Source organism: Macrotis lagotis, chromosome 5 (assembly GCF_037893015.1).
Source record: "Macrotis lagotis isolate mMagLag1 chromosome 5, bilby.v1.9.chrom.fasta, whole genome shotgun sequence".
NCBI lineage: Eukaryota > Metazoa > Chordata > Mammalia > Peramelemorphia > Peramelidae > Macrotis > Macrotis lagotis.
Genome location: NC_133662.1, coordinates 137,619,847 through 137,640,872, shown reverse-complemented (window position 1 = coordinate 137,640,872; position 21,026 = coordinate 137,619,847). Strand labels below are relative to the sequence as shown.

The following is a 21,026-nucleotide window of genomic DNA, read 5'->3' as shown; positions in this document are numbered from 1 at the left end:
ATATGGGAAATAATTACATTGATGAAAGCACAGATCCATTGGCATACTAGACTGAAATTATGAGATTGGACTAAAGTTCATCTTTAACTTTAGCATTCTATGATTCTGTGATATAATTTTAGGGTAAAGGAACAAAATTGATAATAAAAATATATATAAGTGCTTACTGTTCTTGGCAGGGTCTTTCACCACAGCATTTGTCTTGGCTACATCATCTGCCAGTTTGTTGTAATTGTTTCTCAGGCCTGCAAGGTTCTGGTTGAGATCTTTAATCTGTGCCAGGACATCTTTTGCTGTATCATTGGCTTGTCTCGCTTTGTCTTTAACAGCTTGCAATTTTACCGCTGTATCTGTCAGCAGTAGAGAGTATGAGAATCAAAACAAAGGGTCAGGTTATTGTGGTTTCATTTGTGACTGTCAAAGTTGGATCCTGGGTTGGTTGACCTCAAGACCTTCTCTTTACAAACAAATCAGGCTGAACTTTAAGTCTTAGTCATAGAAAATGAAGATTTTTTTTAGTCAAATTAAATTTTCTCAGGAACCTCTACCATGAATACCTGATTAAGTTAGAATAGCAAAGTGATTATTCTCAATACTCACTACACGAGGGAGTATGGTGATTTGCTGCTCAACATATTAAAAAGAAAAATTAATCTTCAAGACTTATGTAGATTCATCAAAGTGAGACTTCAGATCTAATCCTAATTCCCAGAGACAGAAAGTGAATGGCGGGATATCCTAGCTTCAGTTCTAGGACATGGAGACATTTTAAAGTATATGCAGAACACAGACTATTCATTTTTCAAGTAGTAAAGCATTATGCCTTCTTGTAAATTTTTATTCATTAACTGCTGAGCAGTAAATGGACTTTTGGAAAACTATAATTTGTTGTTCAACATATTAAATGGAAAAAATTAATCTTTGTTAACCACATAGATTCATCAAAATGAGGCTTCAGATTTGATTCTAATTTCCAGCATCAAAATAAATAAATGAATGTACTCCCTGGCTTCAATTTTAAGGCAGGAAGAAAAAAACTCATGTATATAATATACATATACTCCTTATGGCATATTTTACATATATATATGCATATTTGGAGTATATATAAAGTATACATATATATGTATATTTTGAATATAAATTATAGGTACCATATTTCCCCATGTATAAGATGCATCCTTTTTGAAAAATTTAGGGTCTAAAAATTGGAAGTGACTTATACCGTAGTTGTAGATTTTTTTACTTGCATTTCCTGCTTTTTCATGCTTATTGTCTTTGTGCTCATTATTTTGCATTTGTTACCAGTATATTAGGTTATGCTTTGTCATGTTATGCCCAGAAATGACTCAGAAAAGATTTTCACACAGTGCTAAATTCAAATTAAAAGTGATCAGTTTGCAAAAGTGAATGGAAATCGTGCTGCTGAATGTCACTTCAGTCCTCCTCCAACAGAGAAAAGAATATGAGACTGGCTACAGGAAGAAGAATCCCGACTGAAAAACACCCTGTCAGAAGAATGCCAGGAGAGTCAAGTCAGAAAAATGGCCTGATTTACAGAGGGAATTAAAGAGATGGATTGAAGAACAAAGGGCCATTGGAATTTCCATGTCCACAAAGATGGTTCAGCATGAGGCAAGAATTGATACTGAAAAAGAAGTGACTGACTTCAAAAGAGGACATAATTGGTGCTCAAGAAACAAAATAGACTAAGCATGTGTCCACACACCAGACTTGCCCAAAAGATGCCTGAAAGATATGAGCAGAGGGTCCTTGAATTTCATTGTTTTATCATTCAATATTGAAAGACACAGCAGTTTGAATTGGGACAGATGATGTCCCAAGTAACAGAACCGTTGATAAGAAGAAAGTGAAAACTGTAATTGTGAAGGAAAGTAGACATGAAAAGAGCCATTATACAGTTGTTCTAGCTTGTTGTGCCAATGGAACCAAGCTGCCACCTATGCTGATTTTCAAACATGAAACAATACCAAAAGAAGAAATTCCTTGAGGAGTGATTATCCACATTCATGACAAGGGTTTGGATGGATTAGGATGGGATGAAGACGTGGTTTGAGACAGTTTGGAGCAGGAGACCAGGTTAAAATAAAACTTGCTGTCATACCTGGAGGCTTGACATCCCAGCTCCAACCACTTGACGTCAACATTAACTAATCTTTCAAAGCTGCCATGAGAGGCAAATGGAACCAATGGATGAAGTCTTTTGGGACAATTTGACACCAGCAGGAAGAGTGAAGAAACCAACTATAGGAAAAATTTATACCTAGGTGAAAAGATTCTGGGATAATATCAAGATTGAAATTGTTGTCAAGTTATTTAAGAAATGTGGCATTTCAAATGCCATAGATGGAATTGAGGACAAGGCAATACATAAAGACAATGATTCATTATCAAACAGATGAAGACAAGCTAATGGATGGGAGTACTGACAGAGATGAGGAGTTGTATGAATTTTATGATGAATAAAACTTGAGTTTAATAACTTAATGCAATATATTTTTCTTTCAAATTTCGGGCCCCCAAATTAAGATGCATCTTATACATGGGGAAATATGGTATGTACTTTGACTACCACATAGACTACATATAAATTATATATAGGTTATATAAACTGCAAATGATTCTTTATAAATATTTATGCTTCTTTTAAATAATAATTATCTTTTCCTATATATTTATAGGGAAAAGAACCAATGGAATACTAGTATATATGCATAATGTGTATAATGTATATTTATGAGTACATGAGCAATATATTCATTTTTAGCTGCTAAAACATTGGGCACTCAGAAAATTCCCTTAATTTTATATAGTGCAGGTGACAAGTACTTTTGGGAAACTATTTATAATTTTAAATTTGAGAAGAAAAAAACATACTTCCTCTTTTTGGTAAGGAAAAATAATAGTAAATAAGCAAAACAGAATGCAATCACATATGCATAATAAGGACATAAATAGTTCTCTTATGTATATCTTTCTGTCTGTCTATCCATCTCTTTAATCACATTAGAGAACACTAATTTCTGGTCATTTCAATTCAATATACATATATATATATATATATATATATATATATATATATATATATATATTAATTACCTTCCAATTTCACAATTCCTCTGGTGACGTTGACAATAAACAGTATGAAGCTGAATAAACCACAAATGAAAATAGTAGTAGGAGCTGAAAAACTATTTAGGTGAAAAAAAGGTTCAAATCAGCCAATGAAGGCTTTAAGTATTCAAAACATGGGAAAAATACAGAAACATTTTCTAGAACTACTCTTAAATTTGTATTAAAGCAGCATTATACAATGCTATGCCATAAAGACCTTTTTGAAGGTCAAGGAATTTCAAATATTGAGCTTTACCTTGATAGGTGATTTGGTTATCATCATCTTGAAACTCCAATAAAACCAAGGCTGAAGATTTACTGATTGATCATGAATTTTTTCCTTCCCATTAATTCAAACCTTGCAGTTAGCTAAATAATGCAATATAAATGTAACCATTCCTCCCTCTGAAATTGATGCTTGGTTTGGGGAGAAAGAGACAAAAATTAAACTAAAAATAATATTTGATTGTGGTATATTTTCCTTATAATCAAAGAGAAGAAATGAATAATCAGAAAACTTAAAGTAGTCTGTACTGCCAACCATTAAGACTATTAGTTTAGGGAAAACATTAAAATTTCCAAGATACAGACTGAAACGACCAAGCTCAATGGAGTCCTCAAATATCGCTTCTGCTTACCAGTTGGAATCGCTGATAACTTTCCCAGTGTGTCATTCAAATCTTTTAGGAGGTCACCATTCTTTTCTTGAGCATTTTCTAATCTGTTTTTCATGCCTCTTAGATTATCATCATTTTCTGAAATCAGAAAAAAAAGCAAACATACACATGAATATTTCTGAAGCTGACATTGTTAAGTATGTATGGTACTATCATATAATTTAATGTATCATTGGTTTAAAAACAGTAAAATAGGTTGAGGATGATACTAATAAACATGTTTTCCTTTAATTTATTGGAGCTTATACATGAAAAAACTCTGATTATAATATGTATTTATATATATAAATATGTCATATATGAATATAACATTTTAACTTCCTTAGATAGCCAATAATATCAGATCCTTCTCTTAGAGAATGGTCTTTGTATGATTTATTTGGATGGTTTCCTATAGAAAGCAAACTCAGTAAGAGTCAGTACTACAGACCAGATTTAGAGACATGTGCCTGGTGTAGCTCCCTTTGAATTTTGCTGTTTTCTGTAAAACTGTATTACTTGATTGGTTCATTCTCATAGGTTAGCAAAGGCCCTTAAGGGAATCTGATTATTAAACAGTCCCCCAAAGTACTGTCAGTAAAATCATTGATTAAAATGTATTTAGACTCAGAAAACACAATCAGATAAAGAGAAAAGCAATATTTAGCACACTGTTGAAGAAACTGACATTCTCCATTAGAGCTAAGTCAATATTTTTACAAATTGCCTAGCAAGAGATTTTCCAGTGAAGGTCTCTTGTAACTTTTACATACTTTTCCAAATGTTGAATAGTATGGTTCAACAAATACAATATAAAACTGTAAGTAGCAATTTCCCAAGTATCTTAAACAAATACTAACTAATTTCCCTGACTTTTATTACCTTCCAATTTCACAATTCCTCTTGTGACATTGACAATAAACAGTAGGAAGCTGAATGGCCACAAATGAAGATAGTAAGTAGGAACTGAAAAACTATTTAGGTGAAAAAAAAGTTCAAATCAGCCAATGCAGGCTTTAAGTTCAGAACTGATTCAGATGGACATCTAAATAGCCAATTTTACCTCAGTACTAAAAGAAGATTTCTACTCTTTTTTTGGCAAGATAATCTACCATGTAATTGATTAATGGAATATTGAAAAGAAAAAAAAAAGATGGAAACCCTGGGTTTACTATAGAATTTCTCCCTTTGTGATATAAAGTAGTCTCTTTCTTGTGAAGAGTTTCTAAGATATTAGTTGTGGATAGTAATTTAAATTACATATTATTCTGTTATACATAAACTTTAGCATGGCTATTGTTTTTCAATACTTATGACTTGAAGATAGGAACACTATTAATCCAGCTTGAAATATTTGTTATTTATATGACCCTGGGCAAATTCTTAACCTCTCTGAGTTTCAACTTCCTCATCTGTAAAATCAAGGGAAAATTATTATGCTCCTATAAGGGTTTAATAAACATTGGGGATACAAAGAGAAAAGATAGTAAATTATTATATAGGAGGACCATTTATTTTCATGGCCTTTCCAGAAGCCATTATATTATTGATTTGATTACTCTCTCCAAAGTAAGACAAGAAAAGGAGCAGAGGGAAGTCCAAAGTTGAGAGGAGTATAGCCGGTTAGTGGGCAGAGAATAATGAACCCCTTGAAATGGTGTGCATGTATTCTGATTTCTTTTCTATTACAGATTGAAATAAAGCATAGACCCTATTTAAAAAAACAAAGCTATCAATAATTATGAAAAATGCTCTAAATCATTGATGATTAGATAAATACAAATGAAAACAAATCATCAGATTGGCTAACATGACAGAAAAGGGAAATAACAAATGCTGAAGGGAGGTAAGAAAATAGGGACACCAATGCTTTGTTGGTAGAGTTGTGAACTAGTCTAACCTCCTCTGGAAAACAATCTGGAACTATGCTCAAAGGGTTATAAAATTGTGCATACCCCTTTTACCTAGAATTCCACTGTTAATGCTGTATCCGAAAGAGATAAAGGAAAGGGGAAAAAATGTAAAAAATGTATAAAATAATGTACAAAAATATTTACAGTGACTCTTTGTGATGAGAAAAAATTATAATTTGAGGAGGTGTCCATTAATTGGGAAATGGCTAAACAAGTTGCGAAATATGACTGTGACAGCATAATATAGTACTATAAGAAATTACCGGGGGAATGATATCAAATGCAAAGTAAAGTGAACAGAACCAGGAGAACATTGTACACAGTAACAATATTAGAACAATGATCTACTATGAAAGACAGCTACAGTGATCAAGGCAATGATCCAAGACTCATGATACAAAGGACCCATGATGAAAAATGCTATCTATCTGCAGAGAGAAAACTGATGAATTCTGAATGCAAATTTTAGCATAATTTTTTTCATTTTATTTTTCTTGCTTTTTTTTTCAACATGGCTAATGTGGAAATATGTTTTCCATGACTTCACACACATAATTGATATGTCGCTTGCCTTCTCAATGGATAAAGAAGGGGTTAGAGGAAGGGTGATAACATGGAACTTAAAAAATTTAAATGAATGTTAAAATTGATTTTAAAAAGTAGTAATTATTTAAAATATGATAATTGGTTCTAGCCCCATAGAAATAAGCAGGTCAAATTCAAATAATGCAATCATTTCACTGAATTCCCACTACTCAGGACCTAGCTGAAAGCTAGAGGCATGATTTCTGGAGATCCACTTATTCTTGGTGGATAAAAGCATTTGGGTAGTAAGTGGTATAGCCAGGTACAAAATAACTAGAGTGGACTGCCAGATGAGATAGAGAAGTCTGGTATGGGGCTGGTTAAATATGCAGAGCTAAGTGAGTACTCAATCACCCATCCATTCCCAAAGACATTAGGGCAGGAGTTCTAAAAATGAGTGGATAATAATATCAACCTATCTATTCAGTGGTGCTGCCTGGATCCAAAGACATTATGTTTGAAAATGCTTTCCAAACTTTAAAGCACTAAATAAATTGAGCTGTTATTTTTACATAAAATTTCAAAAAACCCTCATTAAAATAATAGCTTATTCACACACACACACACATATATGTAGATGCATATGTACATTCATAATTATATGAAAAGCTTTATTTTTGGGTAATAAAAATTTGTTGATATTTATTTGTGGAAAAGACATGATTGTCTTTGTGGATGAGAAGCAGATTGACACATTCTCTAAAATTTATAGTCTTAGACAGTTGCTTGGGGCTCTGAGAAGTTAAATGATTTGCTTAAGTTGATATAGACCTTGCATAAGAGACAGGACTTGAACCCAGGTCTTTTTGACTTGCAGCCATTATGAAGTATTGCCTCTTTAATCAACAGTACAATGATTCGATTGAGAATCATCAGAGAGAAATATATTCCTATTGTATCCCACACATTAGAGAGTGGAAAGGGTATTTCATTCAGATATTAATTTTACTTAAATTCACTTCTTAAATTTTCATGTAAGTTTTTAAAAATTTTTGTTTAATGAACAAAAATATTTTTTCTCTCATTTTCTCCCAATGAAAAATAAAAACATAATCCTTATCACAAATATACATAGTCAAGCAAAATCAATTCCTGCATTTTGCTTTTCAGTTGTTTTTTAATCGTGTCCAACTCTTTGGACCCCATTTGAAATTTTCTTGGAAAAGATACTAGAATTATTGCTATTTCCTTCTCTAGTTTATTTCACAGATGAAGAAACTGAGGCAAACAGGGTGAAGTAATTTGCTTCAGGTCACACAGCCAGTATGTTTCAAATCTGAATCCAGATTTGAACTCAGGAAAATGAGTCATTCTGATTTCAGGACAAGCACTCTAGCCACTGTGCTATCCAGATGATTTCCTACATATGCCTTCATCTACAAGGAAGGTAGGTAGGGTGTTCTCATCTTGGGTCCTTTGGAATCATGGTCATTGTATTAATCAGAATTTCATTGTTACTGTGTGATTAGATCTCTTGGTCCTGATCCCTTTACAGCATTAATTCACACAAGTTTTCTAAGGGTTTCTCTAAAAAGCATTCCCTTTATTATGACTCATAGTACAATAGTATTTTATCAGATTCACAAACCATAATTTATTTGGTCATATTCTGCCTTATGGGCACTCCTTTATATTCTATTTCTTTGACAAACAAAAAAACCTTCTATAAATATTCTTGTAGATAAAAGTTCTTTCCTTCTTTCTTTGATCATTTTGGGATATAGAACTAATAGTGATATTAGCACAGTTTAGCTTTCAGATCATAGTTCCGACTTGCTTTCCATAATGGCTGGATCAATTTTGAACTCCACCAATGATACATTAAAATGCCCATTTTCCTGCAACATTTCCTGCTCTTTTTTTGTCAACTTTGCCAATCTTATGGGGTTGAGGGGGTGGAGCCCTATAGTTGTCTTCACTTGAATTTCTCCAGTATTAATGATATGGAGGATTTTTTCACATAGCTGTTAATTGCTTGAAATTATTTCTCTGAAAGCAGCCTATTTGTATCTTTTGACCATTTATCAATTAGCAAATGCCTCTTAGTCTTATAAAATTTTATCACTATCTTTAGATTTATATCTTGGAAATGTGACCTTTATCAGAGAAACTGGATATAAATTCTCTCCCCCTCATCATTTGTTTCCCTTATAATTTTAGTTGCGTCTTTTTTCATTTCCACATTTTTTCTCTATTTTTCCTTTGAAATTCTTGACCTTTTGTCTTCCAAATAAATTTCATTATTATTTTCTCCTAGCTCTATAAAGGCATATTTTGGATGTTTGGTGAGACACTGAATTAAGTAAATTAATTTAGATAGCATTGTGATTTTTTTATTATATTAACTAGGTCAGTTCATTTATATGTACTTTGAAAAAAAAGTACAATAGGAAGCTAGCCTTCAATGAAGTCTCACTCTATTTTCTCATCAAGACATGCAAAATGTAAAAAAAATGAACTAAATAGAAAATAAGATCTAAAAAACTTCTAAGAGGTAAATAATGAGAAAGAAACAAGTTAGTAGATCGAATAATTTGAAATTAACTTTCAGTAAAACTGCTTGGTAAACTTATGGAGTAATATAAAATATATATGTCTATATTGCTTATCTTTTATACATTTCAATGTGCTTTTGAAAATTCTTCTTTAATACTTTAAAGGACCTGTGATTTCATCAGTGTAGTTATTCCCTCTGTGTATAAAAATTGCAATCTATTCCTGCATTGCTCCTAGTATAGTACCTGGTAAATGATAGGAAATGATTGTAGATTGATTGACTTATTCAGTAAGATTCTTGTCTATGGTATCCCAAAGGTCCATTCAATGTTTATGAAAGTTTTCCTAGATCTTTTTACTCCTTTTAGTAACCATTGTAGCATACAGGCTGTCTGTTTGGCAATAGTAAGGAATTGCCATTTAATAGACCTACCATCTAGTTCATTAATAGTATCTTTCACATTTCCTATTAGATGTCTTCATTGAATTGTACTTCAAACTGACTGGATATACTATATGACATACCAATAACCTTCTGGTTACCTCTAACTTCAATTCTTTAGAGACTGGGGCACTTCAAGATTATCAACTATACAGCATTGCCCAGAAAACAATAGTGTTAAAGATGAAATTCAACAGGCATTTAGTAATCACCTACTAGTACCGGGTACTATCCTAGGTTCTGAAGATATATGACCAAAATGAAACAGTCCTTATTCTCATGGAATTAATATTCTATTGGAGGACACACAAATAAGTAAATACAAATAAATTTTGAGATGAGTGAATAAGAGTGAAATCACAAAAAGCCTCTTTTATGAGGTGGCATTTGAGCTGAGCCTTAAAAGGATCTAGTAATTCTGAGAGGAAAAAGTGAAGAGGAAGAATATTCTTGGTCTTGAAAAACGTTAGTTCAAAAACACGAAGATAGGATGGAATATGTCAGGAAGTGTCTCAGGATCATTAAAGGCAGCATAGAATTTTCTAAATTTTCACATTTCTCTTTTCTCTTGTCAATTATGGACTCAATTCACTATCAATCTGCAATGCTTGCTCAGTTTTATATATATATACATATAAATATATATAATATATATATGTATATATGTGTGTCTGTATGTATATATATCCTCACATACAAATTCAGTGGGGGCCATCTTCTAACTATGTCATCATCTAGGTAAATTCTTTTTTTATTCATTTTATTTTTCTTTTATGGATTATTAGTCCAATTTCATCATGTTTTGAGGTTTGATGCAATCACCACACTATTATCTGCAAGATAGTTATTTGTTATTAAAAAGATCAATTTCCCCAGAGATTTTTTTTTGGTGACTCCTTGACATTATATAATGCGCAAATGGGAGGTCATAGGAGAGAATAATATCTCTTTCAAATCCACTTATATATGTGCAATAGTTTTGACTACTGAAGGTGGAACAGAGCTGGTAATAGCACTGGAGTAGAGATTCAATTCCCTAGTCAAGGAAAGAAAAAAGTTCATTCACTTTTCACCACTGGCAGTTAAGGACCAATCACTTGTTTCATATTGAAAATGAAAATATGAATCAAGGAGAAGAAAATGAGTGAAGCCTTTCTTTTCTCTCTGTAATAGGGGAGTAATGCTTCTAATGTCTCAACAAATGAGCATATGTACCAATATTTGATAACATTGAATATATGGGATGAGTTTGAGTGAACAGTGTAGAATGACACTGAAATTGAGAGCCTAAATTATTGAGAGAATGGTCATACTTTTAATAATATAAAAGCCCAGAATATAGGAGGGTTGTGGAGGAGTATGACAAGTTCTGTTTTTGAAATGTTGAAATTAGTGATGTCTATGAAACATCTAATTTGAGATGCCTAAAAGACAGTTGGTGACTATAGCTTATGAGAGAGATATTCTGGGAATCACTCTCTGGGAGCTGATGAGCACCAAAGGAAATGGTATAGAGAGATGAAAAGAAGACTCAGGACAGAAACCTGTGGGGCACTCAAGATTAGTGGGTCATGTCTTTTGCAGGATGAAGATCTAGCAAAAGAGACCCAGAAGAGAATTGTGTCATGAAAGCCCAGCTAGAAAAAAGTATTCAGGAAAAAATAGTGAATCACAGTGTTAAATGTCATGGAAAAATCAAGAGAACCATTAAATCAAGAGATCACTGGTAACTTTGAAGAAGGAAGTATTATTTGAAGGATGAGACTGGAAACCAGAATGCAGAAGATTTAGAAGACAGTGAAAAGGGGAAGAAGTAGAGGCATGTGTATAACTGGCTTCCTTAAAGAGTTGAATCATAGTGGGATGAAATATATACAGAATGACAGCTAATGGGGTGGCAGGATAAGGAAACTCCTGCCACTAATGTAGGTCAGTACCTTTTTGTAAATTAAAAATTAAGACCCTGAGAGATTGAATAACTTGCCCAAGGTCATCCAGACAATATGTAGTTGAGGTAAGCCTTTAAACTAGGTCTTCTTGATTCTAAGGCTATATATCTGCTATACCAAAGTGGAGTGGAATGTCTGACTAATTTTCAATAAATCTAGAATATATATTTTCTTATTTTTATACCACTAGGCCCAGAATTAGGCTCATTAATTTCCCTTTTATGTTTTCAAATCATTGTGCTTTCAGTCCTCACTTTTCAACTGAGTAACTATAGCATCAGGCTCATTTTTATGGATTTTAATAAGTTTTGGTCTCTCTGGACTCCTTAAATTTGAATATTCAAACTCTACCTAGTTAATTTTTTCTTTAAATTCCTCAAATGCATTTTTAATTGTTTTCTTAATACAAATAGGGTACAAATAAATGCCTTGAGGGAGTCCTCCATTCTCACAAGGGGAATTCTTAGAAGTGCTATTAATTTTAAGAGAACTGATTAAATGGAACTTACTGCCAAATTACCATTTAGACATTATTTTTTGCATTGAACATTTTCATTATGGTTTGTAATACTATGAACTACGTGCATAGATTTCACATTATATCTGCCTGTGCCTCTACCACTCTGCTGAAACTATTGTTTTCAAGGTTACTTGTGACCTCCTTGCTACATAAAATGGTCCTTCCCTTCCCCCTTCCTTATCTTTCTTGACTTCTCTATCATTTAAGATGCTGAATCAACTCTTCCTTCTTGACATTTGATATTCACTTGTTATAACAATGATGTGACATTCTAGTTTTCCTTTAATCTCATTGCTCTTTATTTGCATCTTTTTTTTTTACTGATTCCTTATCTTCTTCCCAACCCTTAAATAAGGATGTCATCCAAAGATCTGTTCTTGTCTCTTTTATCTTCTATTAACTCTCTTCATAATATCCTATGTCGACCATCTTCAGGTATCACCTCTATGAAGATGAGTACAAAAATCATTATTTCTATACCTGATCTTTCTCTAGAACTCCAGTCTATGATTTCCAACTATCTGTCTGATATCTTTATTTAAATATCCCACTAGGACCTTAAACTCAAAAGTTCCATAGCTGAGCTCATCTCCCCATCAAAAAGTTCCCTTCTTCTGACACCTCTGTTTCTGCTGATAATACCCCATTCTTCAACTCATGTAGTCTTCCTGCTGAAATTGCTTCAATAGTTCCCACTTGCCTCTAGTATAAAATTCAGACATCTCTTTTTAGCACTCAAAGTCCATATTTATATGGCTCCAACCTATATTTCTAGGCTCATTTAATATTATTTAATATCATTTAATATTATTTAATATTATTCTCTCACAAACAGTATATTTTGGTTGTTTTTTTTCTGAACATATCATTCTATGTTCCACCTCCAAAGGAGTCCTTTGAATGAACTATTCTCCTGCCAGTCTTGAACACTGTTCCTTATCAACCCTTCCTCTCAGAATTTTCAGCTTTCTTCAAGGTCTAGTTAAGTTCCTGCATCATAAGATTATTGATTTGGGACTGGAATGTTTGAGGTTACCAAATTCAAATCCCTTATTTTATGCATGAAGAAAATGAGGTTGAGTAAAGTTGGGCAACATGATGAGGGAGTAAATATCTGAGGTAGGATCTGAACTCAGGTCTTCCTGGCCCCAAGACTAGTTCTCTATCCTTTGAACAATCTAGTTGCCTCACGAGGTCTTTGATGATCCTTTCCCCTGCCAAAAAATTAATTTACTTTGATTATACTTATCTTTGACCCCCCTTCCTCATAGAACATAAGCTCCTTGAGGACAGAGGCCAATTCAGCTTTACTTTGTAGCTATGGGGTCTAGCACTGTGCCTTGCTAATGGTAGTGGGTTCAAAAGGCTTTTTTAGTGGATCACATTGAATTTTTGACTGTTCCCTCTTCCTACCTAAGTAATATAGTTAGCTGCCAAATAAAATTTCTCCATCTCTTCTTAACTCCCAGTGCCTTGTGTTCAGGCTCTTATTTCTTCTGTCCAAGAATTTTATAATAGCTTCCTATCCAGTCTTTCTATATCAAATTTATATTTTCTCTCACCTATCTTTCACAGCATTGTTCAAAGATTAACAAATAAAGCAAAAATTAATTCTGTAGGGATCACTTAAGGGTCTCTACAATTGAACTATAAATGACTTCCTAGTCATACACTACTTTTCTTAAAATGATCTACATTCTACTCTGACTGTATTATTGTCTATTGCTATTTACATCTATGCCTTTTTGCTTGCTATACTCTATTTTCAAATAGTCTCTAGATTTCTATTCCATCTTCATCTCTTAAAGTTCCTTCTTTCAGAGCTTACATACAACTATGTGTATGTATTAAATAAGTATATATATATATAATTCTATGTGTTTCTCTATCCTAGGCTAGGCTAGTGTTTGGACAATAGCTCTACAATGGATCCTTCAAGCTTGATAAGACCTTTCTGAATTTCCACTCTTCTGAGAGTTCATCATCATCTCCAATGTGTTTTAATTAGGCTTGGAATTCCTAACCATTTTTGTGCCATTGGTGTCTAAGTCATCTGATTTAGCTTACTGGCCTCTTCTTAGAATTATACTTTTAAAAGCATAAAATAAAATACATAAAATTAAAAATGACAACAATTATATTGAAATTCAATTATATATATATATATATATATGCATACATGCATATACAAATATGCATATATATATGTATAGTTCTAAGTTCATGGACCTGAGATTAAGAATCCCTGGTCTAGATAACAAAAAGACTTCAATTGCAGAAATAAGACTGAAAAATCAACCCCTCTCCACCCCCTTCTCGTTTTTGCAAGGTAGTGGGGTTAAGTAACTTGCCCAGGGTCAGATAGCTAAGTAATTAATTTTATGAGACCAAATTTGAACTCAGGTCCTCCTGACTCCTGGGCTGATGTTCTATCCATAGTGCTACCTAGCTGCCCCCAACATATTTCTCTTAACCTACAAACTTCTTATGAATTCAGTTCCACAATTTCAATAAACACTGTGATAGGGTATGAGGGGTTCAATGGCACAAAATAAAATTAGGAACTTTAGATCTAGAAAATTCATTTAAAAATCTTTTGGAAGTGACCCTGGGTTCTCAGAAGTTCTATTATAAGACTAAAAACTTGGTTAGATTTTACCAAGTTGGTAAGTGTACAGCAAGGCTATAGTACAACATGCACCAGGTACTTTATTAGGGTAATGAGTATAGAATGGTTAAAACAAATAGCTATTGCCCTAGGAGGAAGGAAAGGGGTAGAAGACAGATGCAATAGATGCATATATAAAGAATGCAAGAGCAATTTGAAGAGGGTGAGAGCATTGGGCTAGACTTCTCAGAAGAGGAGACCTGGAATCTCAGGACAGTCTACTAGGAACCTTGAGTCCTTTGGCCAACACTGAAGAGAGCAGTAGTTTCCATGACTTCTTGAACATGTTTTCAATTGTCAATCTGTACCAGGTCTTACATCTGTCATCACAAGGATCTTATGCCATAATGATATCAATCAGTGCAGTGTATATTAGCTCCAAATTTTAAATTCACAGAAAGACAATTTATTTTGAACAGATGTATAGTCAAAAATTTTAAAGCAAGATAAATTGCTGCTAGCAAGGTCAGACTTCCTCAAGGCAAGAGGAATATATAAATAGCAGGGGCACAAACTCACTCTTGTCTGTGGTATAGTTGCCTACCAATTTCATTGAGAGAGAGAGAGAGAGAGAGAGAGAGAGAGATAACTAAATCTCCATTTTAATAGCTACTGTCAAGAGTTCTGCTCTGTAAGCCCTATTTCAGCAGTTTTCGGTGGTAATATATGGCATTTTCCTGATTAACAACCATTTTATAACTCGTGTAATTGGCCACAAATCAGGCAGATGTCATAATGTAGCAAGAAAACAGTCCCATCTCCATCATAGCTTTGGCTTGGCTTCTTGGAGGATATGTGATTTGAGGAGCTGGTAGGTTTTCATTATTTTAACTAGTATAGCACCTGAAATTGAAAAGAAAAATTCAAAAATAAAGGATCATTCACTCTGTCTCCTCTCCCTTTATGCATTGTCCAGTTTTGTACTTATTTTCTGGAAGACCCCCGGGATAAATGGAATTTTGGAAAGAGTTGGGAGCAAAGCAGCAACTGAACCCCAACATTGTCTGAGATCTTTAAATACTGACACTGAGCTCTACTACAGGTGTGTGTGTGCTGGAGAAGTTGGAGTGGGGGAGGAAGGGAGTGTGACTATAAAGTAATATTAATTTCTCAATCATGTAGGAAAAAGCACTTTAGAACCTGGTCTTGCATGATGTAACCTTTCCAGGTTACATTATAATATGTGCTGCAAGTCATTATGTAGACAGGGAGCATAAATTAACATGTGGCATAAACAAATCTGGTCAAGTTGGGCATTTTTGTAATGGGATTTTACTTGTGCCATCGCTAAAGGCCTAAAAGAGTATAATTGCCATATTAGCCTCAGCTGGAGATAAGAATGACTAATTCAGACCATATCAGATCCACAGATTGTGATTTTAAGTAGTGAAAGAAGTGAAAGCTGTATGGAACAGGGGACCATTCACAGAACACTAAAACACATGAATGGAGAAGTCTTTCAAACCACTTTAGGTCCAAACAGTGTGTCTAAGTGCATATGGAGACACTTAGGATTTTAACATCTTTTACTTTGATTGATTTAGTCCTTGCTGAAGCCTATAAATGCTTTATAGGGAGTCTGACAGAGACACAAAATTAATGTTGAAGATTTTAGATAATAATAGGGAGGCTTATTTGGTTTAACCTGAAGTTAACACACATGCTGCCTAACACTCAATTATGTTTTGATGGCTGTTCTGGAATGCTGGGTGCTTTATTGATTATGCTAATTATGATTTGATTGCTTTGTGGCAGGTGGTGTTATTGCCTGGTGGGTGATTCTGCACTTTAATATCTTGTGTCGATCAATATTGGAATAGGTCGGATTAATTCAGTGTTCAAATGTTGAATAAATGCTGAACTGTGAATGAGTTGATATTGAAATATGTTAAATTGATTTTGACTTGGTGTATGAGCATTAATATCTTCATCATGTATTATATTTGCAATGTAACTTGTAACACATTGAAGTCTATCTAGTTGATGAGATCAGGGATCAAAAGCTAGAAAGGACCTCAGAAATCTTTTCCCAGTTGGGGACACTGAGAACATGAGCAGGATAAAAGATATGCACAGTCACACAAATTAGTAAACTTTGACTCACATTTGCAAAATTAACTATATTAAAGAAATCAAGGACTTTGGTTCAAATTCCTATGTGAAGCCATATCAGTTAGTATTAAACTTCAGTTTAACCTTAAAGTCTTGTTTCCACCTCATTGTAAATGATTTTGGGTTTGAAGAAGTAATTGTAGGCATTTCAGCATCATATACTTTGGAAAACATTAAGTATATTAATAGAGTTCAAATAGTAAAGTGAAGTTTTTTGTATTGACAATTTTACCTTTTCATTGAAGTTACATGATCTTTAATTTTTCTCTAGACTTAAATCCATTGGGAAGTTTTGGTCACTTAGGAAAATATGTTGGCATAATATATTAGGCTAACATTCTCTAAATTTTCATCTCTTTGGATTAGATGGATGTCTTATGTTCAGTCCAGGTTGAGTTTGGATTTTAAGTACAGAATTGGAATGAGGCATTCTCTCATTTTTATAGGTGAGAATTCCTGAGAGTGATAAATTTTTCTTACAGCATCTCAATAGATATTTTATAGGATTAAGATTAAAGACACAGACACAATGGGCTTCAATTCACACTTCATTATTCAGCAGACACTAATCAATTATTACCTCTCTAAACTGTTTGCCCCTGGCTGCCAGTTACATTATACCAAGAATGTTTTTGAGTAAGGCTAATACTTTGGGGTGGCTGCAGAGAGAAATGCTTGAGGGACATTCTAAAAACTGTTCTGCTACCTTGAATTATAGAATCAATCAGACTTAATATTTTAATGAGATACATTGATTTCAAACTAGGGTTCTCTGATGTACTTTTTTTTTTATCAGAGTAACTCCATTTCATATTATATGTGAGCCTAAGGGACTTTCAATATTAGACTTGCTTGTTTCTCATTTGTCCTTTTGTGTTCTCTGACCTGTTTAATTTCAAACTGAAAAGTTTATCTAGGTTCAGAACCAATGAAACCACAGATATTCTATCATATCTGATGTGTTATCAATAAAAGCTAGTCTTCTGTAAATCTTAAACTGTTTATAATTATCAATGGTGAAGAGCAACTACGACATATAGTGATGAAAAAACACAACTCTATTTTTAGATATTAAAAAAAGTTAAACAAATTTGGAAAGGAAATATATAATATGCTACAAATAAGTGTTTAGGAGAGAAGAACTAATACAAAATACCAAGAGAAAGGTAGGTATTCTATTCAGTAGTTTTTTAAGTTCAATATGAATTTTAAAAGGATTGTTCTGATAACAAAAAAAAGTATCTTAAAAAATCTTTCCATAAATATGAAGACCCTTTGGAAAGTGTGCCTCAGTAACAAAACTGAAAGTTTCAGGTAGGCAATTATATTGCACCTGCCAAAATGTCTCATCCAACTGCAATTGGCTTAGTCATTTTCATTTTCATCTTTTTAAGTTAAAGCACAATGTTGATTCCCACTGTTAAAAAGTTATCCTACCTCATTTGAAAACAGGCAAAGTAACCTTTGAGAGTTTATGTTTATAAGGAATTATAGGTCCTCTCTCACATCATAGAAGTGAAACTACATAATGATGCTTTATGGCATGTAAAATCTTTAGAGATTTGGGGAGGAAGTTTGCTTGAGGTAAGAGTTCATAGCATTACCATATAACAAAGAACTTTTAAAATATTCCAGTTCTTAAATAAATGAAGATGGAGAGAAAGGATAAGGTTATGGATAGTAAGCCAAGCTCAGAGTTGAGAAGATCTGAGTTCAAGTCCCACCTTTGAACACATACTGCCTGTGTGACTCTGAGCAAGTTACATTATGTTTTGGTGTCCTAACAGTTTGGTGTCCTAAGACTAGACATTGCATAACGGATACAGATCTGCATTGCTAGGGAAATTTTCTCACTGTTATTCTGAATACTAATGTAATGACAGGTTCAGTCAGAAAATATAAATGAAGATAAATTCTTCAAAATGTAACTGTAGTTCAACTTTATATGAGAAATAGATATTATGCTTACCTTTAACATTATTTGCTAGCTTTTTAGCTTCATTAAGAACTCTGAAGCTTTTCTGAAGAGAACCTTTGGCATCATCCTTTAATGATCCCTGAGGTCCAGATGCCTATGAACAAAAGAAAGAATATCTTGTATCTAACAATATTTATTTTCCTTTGTTACAAGTTGAATAGCTAGTCATCATAAAAATAGAGTATCTAGGTTAAATCATGGAAATATCAAGTAATAGTCAATATAGTTTCTAATTATCTGCCATTACTCCTATAAGATGGAATGAACAAAATGTTATTACTTTATGAATTTAATGCATTTTATAAGACCATTGTACAGATAATAATGCAATTAAAATAAGATAAAGCAATTTATCAGTAAATTAGGAACAAAGAATAGAAATTACTTTAATAACCTTAATATGCTCTTCTCATCCCAATTATCTTAATTTTCTGCATAACTAAAATAAAAATGCGATGCCAGATGCATCCCAGAGAGAAAGCAGAGATAGCAACAAATATTCCCAGAACACCTAGGAATACTGTTGATCAAGATCATTCATGGAGTCTGCTATATGGTTGATGAATAGGTAAAGGCACACAGCTGTGTGGGAAAGAGACAGTATTTGTGAATATATTGAGCAGCTACTAATTCCCCATCCTCCCTTCATTATGGTGATTGAATCCTGTTTGGTATGGTGGTTAAATTGGATCCTAGGTATATTTGTGAATCTAGAGTCATTATTGGTGAATGAATGAGGGATGAGAAATGTAAGAGATGGCATGTCATGGGTGATCTGAGTCCATGTGGAATGAAGATAAGGAAGGAAGGGTGTCTAAGGATGGGCTATTTAGGCCAGATACTAGTCAATGAGAGATCACTAGATGGTATAATGGACAGAAAACTTGATCTGGAATTAGATATTCTTGAGTTCAAATCTTTTTTTAAATTTATTTTTATTAAAGATATTATTTGAGTTTTAGAGTTCAAATCTTGCTTCAGACACTAACTTTATGACCTCAGGCCCATTTAAACTCTCTGTTTTAGTTTTCTTATCTGGAAAATTAGGATAATGTGTCCTGGGATTCTTCAGAGAACCAAATGAGGTAATACATCTTAAGTGTTTGGTAAATCTTAAAGTGCTTGCTATGATGACATGGATGATGATGGGTGTTCTGGAATTTATCCTCATGACTAATTTTCTGTTAGGAACATAGGGAACAGGGTTCTAAGCTAGTAAATATTTAACAGCTGGTTACTTGGAAAAAATGTAAACAGGACAAGCGTAATATTTTTTCCATCATTTTCTTAAGTTAAGACAACCAAAAGACAACTGAATTCTGATTGGTAGCATATGTTAATTTTTGAGGTGTAAAAGTTTACACTGAAAAACCTAATAATTGGTTCTCTGGAGTCAGTTTGAGTAAGCCAACATACCCCTGGTTCTATGGTCAGGTCAGTCTGGAATGTCATCTTCTATGGCAAGTGTGCTTCTAATATGACAGTATGGGATGAGAGGAAAGCATACCAAAGGCCTGCCTCTAAGTTGAGGTATTAAGCTGTAGTTTTTCTGTAGTTCCTTTTTTTCTGGTGCTGAGCAGAATTATTTCTCTAATATGAAGTTTTGGTTTATTCCTATGTTCCGTTGGTCATGCCATCTTTCAGAGGTAGGTAAGATATTTTTCCTTTCCTTTCTCCTTCTCCTCTGCCCTCTTCTCTTCCTCCCCTTCCTCTCCAACTTCCTTCTCCTTTTCCTCTTAATGGGGAAGCTGAGTGGATCTGTGGATATTATTGGGTCTGGAGCCAGGAAGACTCATCTTCCTAAGTTCAAAATCTTTCCTCAGGCATTTATTAGCTGTGTGACCCTGGGCAAGTCACTTCACCTGTTTGTTTCAGTTTCCTCATTTGTAAAATAAGCGGGAGAAGGAAATGACCCCTCCAATATCTTGGCCAAGAAAACCTCAAATGGGGTTACAAAAGATTGAACATGACTGAAAATGATTGAACAACAAAAAAAAGTCAATCTGTGAACACAAACTAAAACTGCATCATGATAGCAACTTTGAATTGAATGACAAAGGTCTAGCTACACAGATTCTATTTTTAAACAAAAATTAGTGAAACAAAGAATAATTGGGAAGATAACCAAAAGAAGAATTTTGAAATATGGATGACCACAAATTTTCAAGCTGATTTTTCTTGGCATCTTGCTCTGCAAACCCTTCCTACCAAAATAGCCCTTTATACATAAATTTTAAATTACAATCATTTCTAGTTTGTAGAAAATGTTCCAGAATTCTACACCTATATTGTTCAGGTTCTGAATCCAAAAGGAGAAATGCTGTGGAGAGAGGGTGATTTTGGAGGCTGGAGAGCCAGAGTTCAAGGTCTGTCTTTGTTTTATTCTGGATCAGTGAACAATCTCTTCATCATCTAACCTCTCTGGTCCCCCAGGCAATGCTCTAAGATTATACCTAATAGGAAAGTTGCTGATCAACATCTACTTGAGGGAGTTTCACAGGTTAGTTCCTTGAACCAAAGAAATCATGGTCAAAATAAGGCAATAAATGAATTGAATTTTGGTCACCTCAGA

The 21,026-nt window shown here is 33.6% G+C and overlaps 1 protein-coding gene across 5 annotated transcripts in view; it reads right to left on the bottom strand.

The window, feature by feature from the left end:
* LAMA2 (laminin subunit alpha 2) overlaps positions 1 to 21,026 on the bottom strand; it is an 811,978-nt gene that overhangs the window by 91,787 nt on the left and 699,165 nt on the right. For all 5 annotated transcript variants that reach the window (XM_074187557.1, XM_074187558.1, XM_074187559.1 and 2 more), the window contains 3 exons: positions 18,446 to 18,548; positions 3,774 to 3,890; positions 168 to 350 (listed from right to left, as the gene is read on the bottom strand). In XM_074187557.1, the coding sequence (XP_074043658.1) occupies positions 168 to 350; positions 3,774 to 3,890; positions 18,446 to 18,548 (403 nt within the window). The remainder of the gene's footprint in view (positions 1 to 167; positions 351 to 3,773; positions 3,891 to 18,445; positions 18,549 to 21,026) is intronic.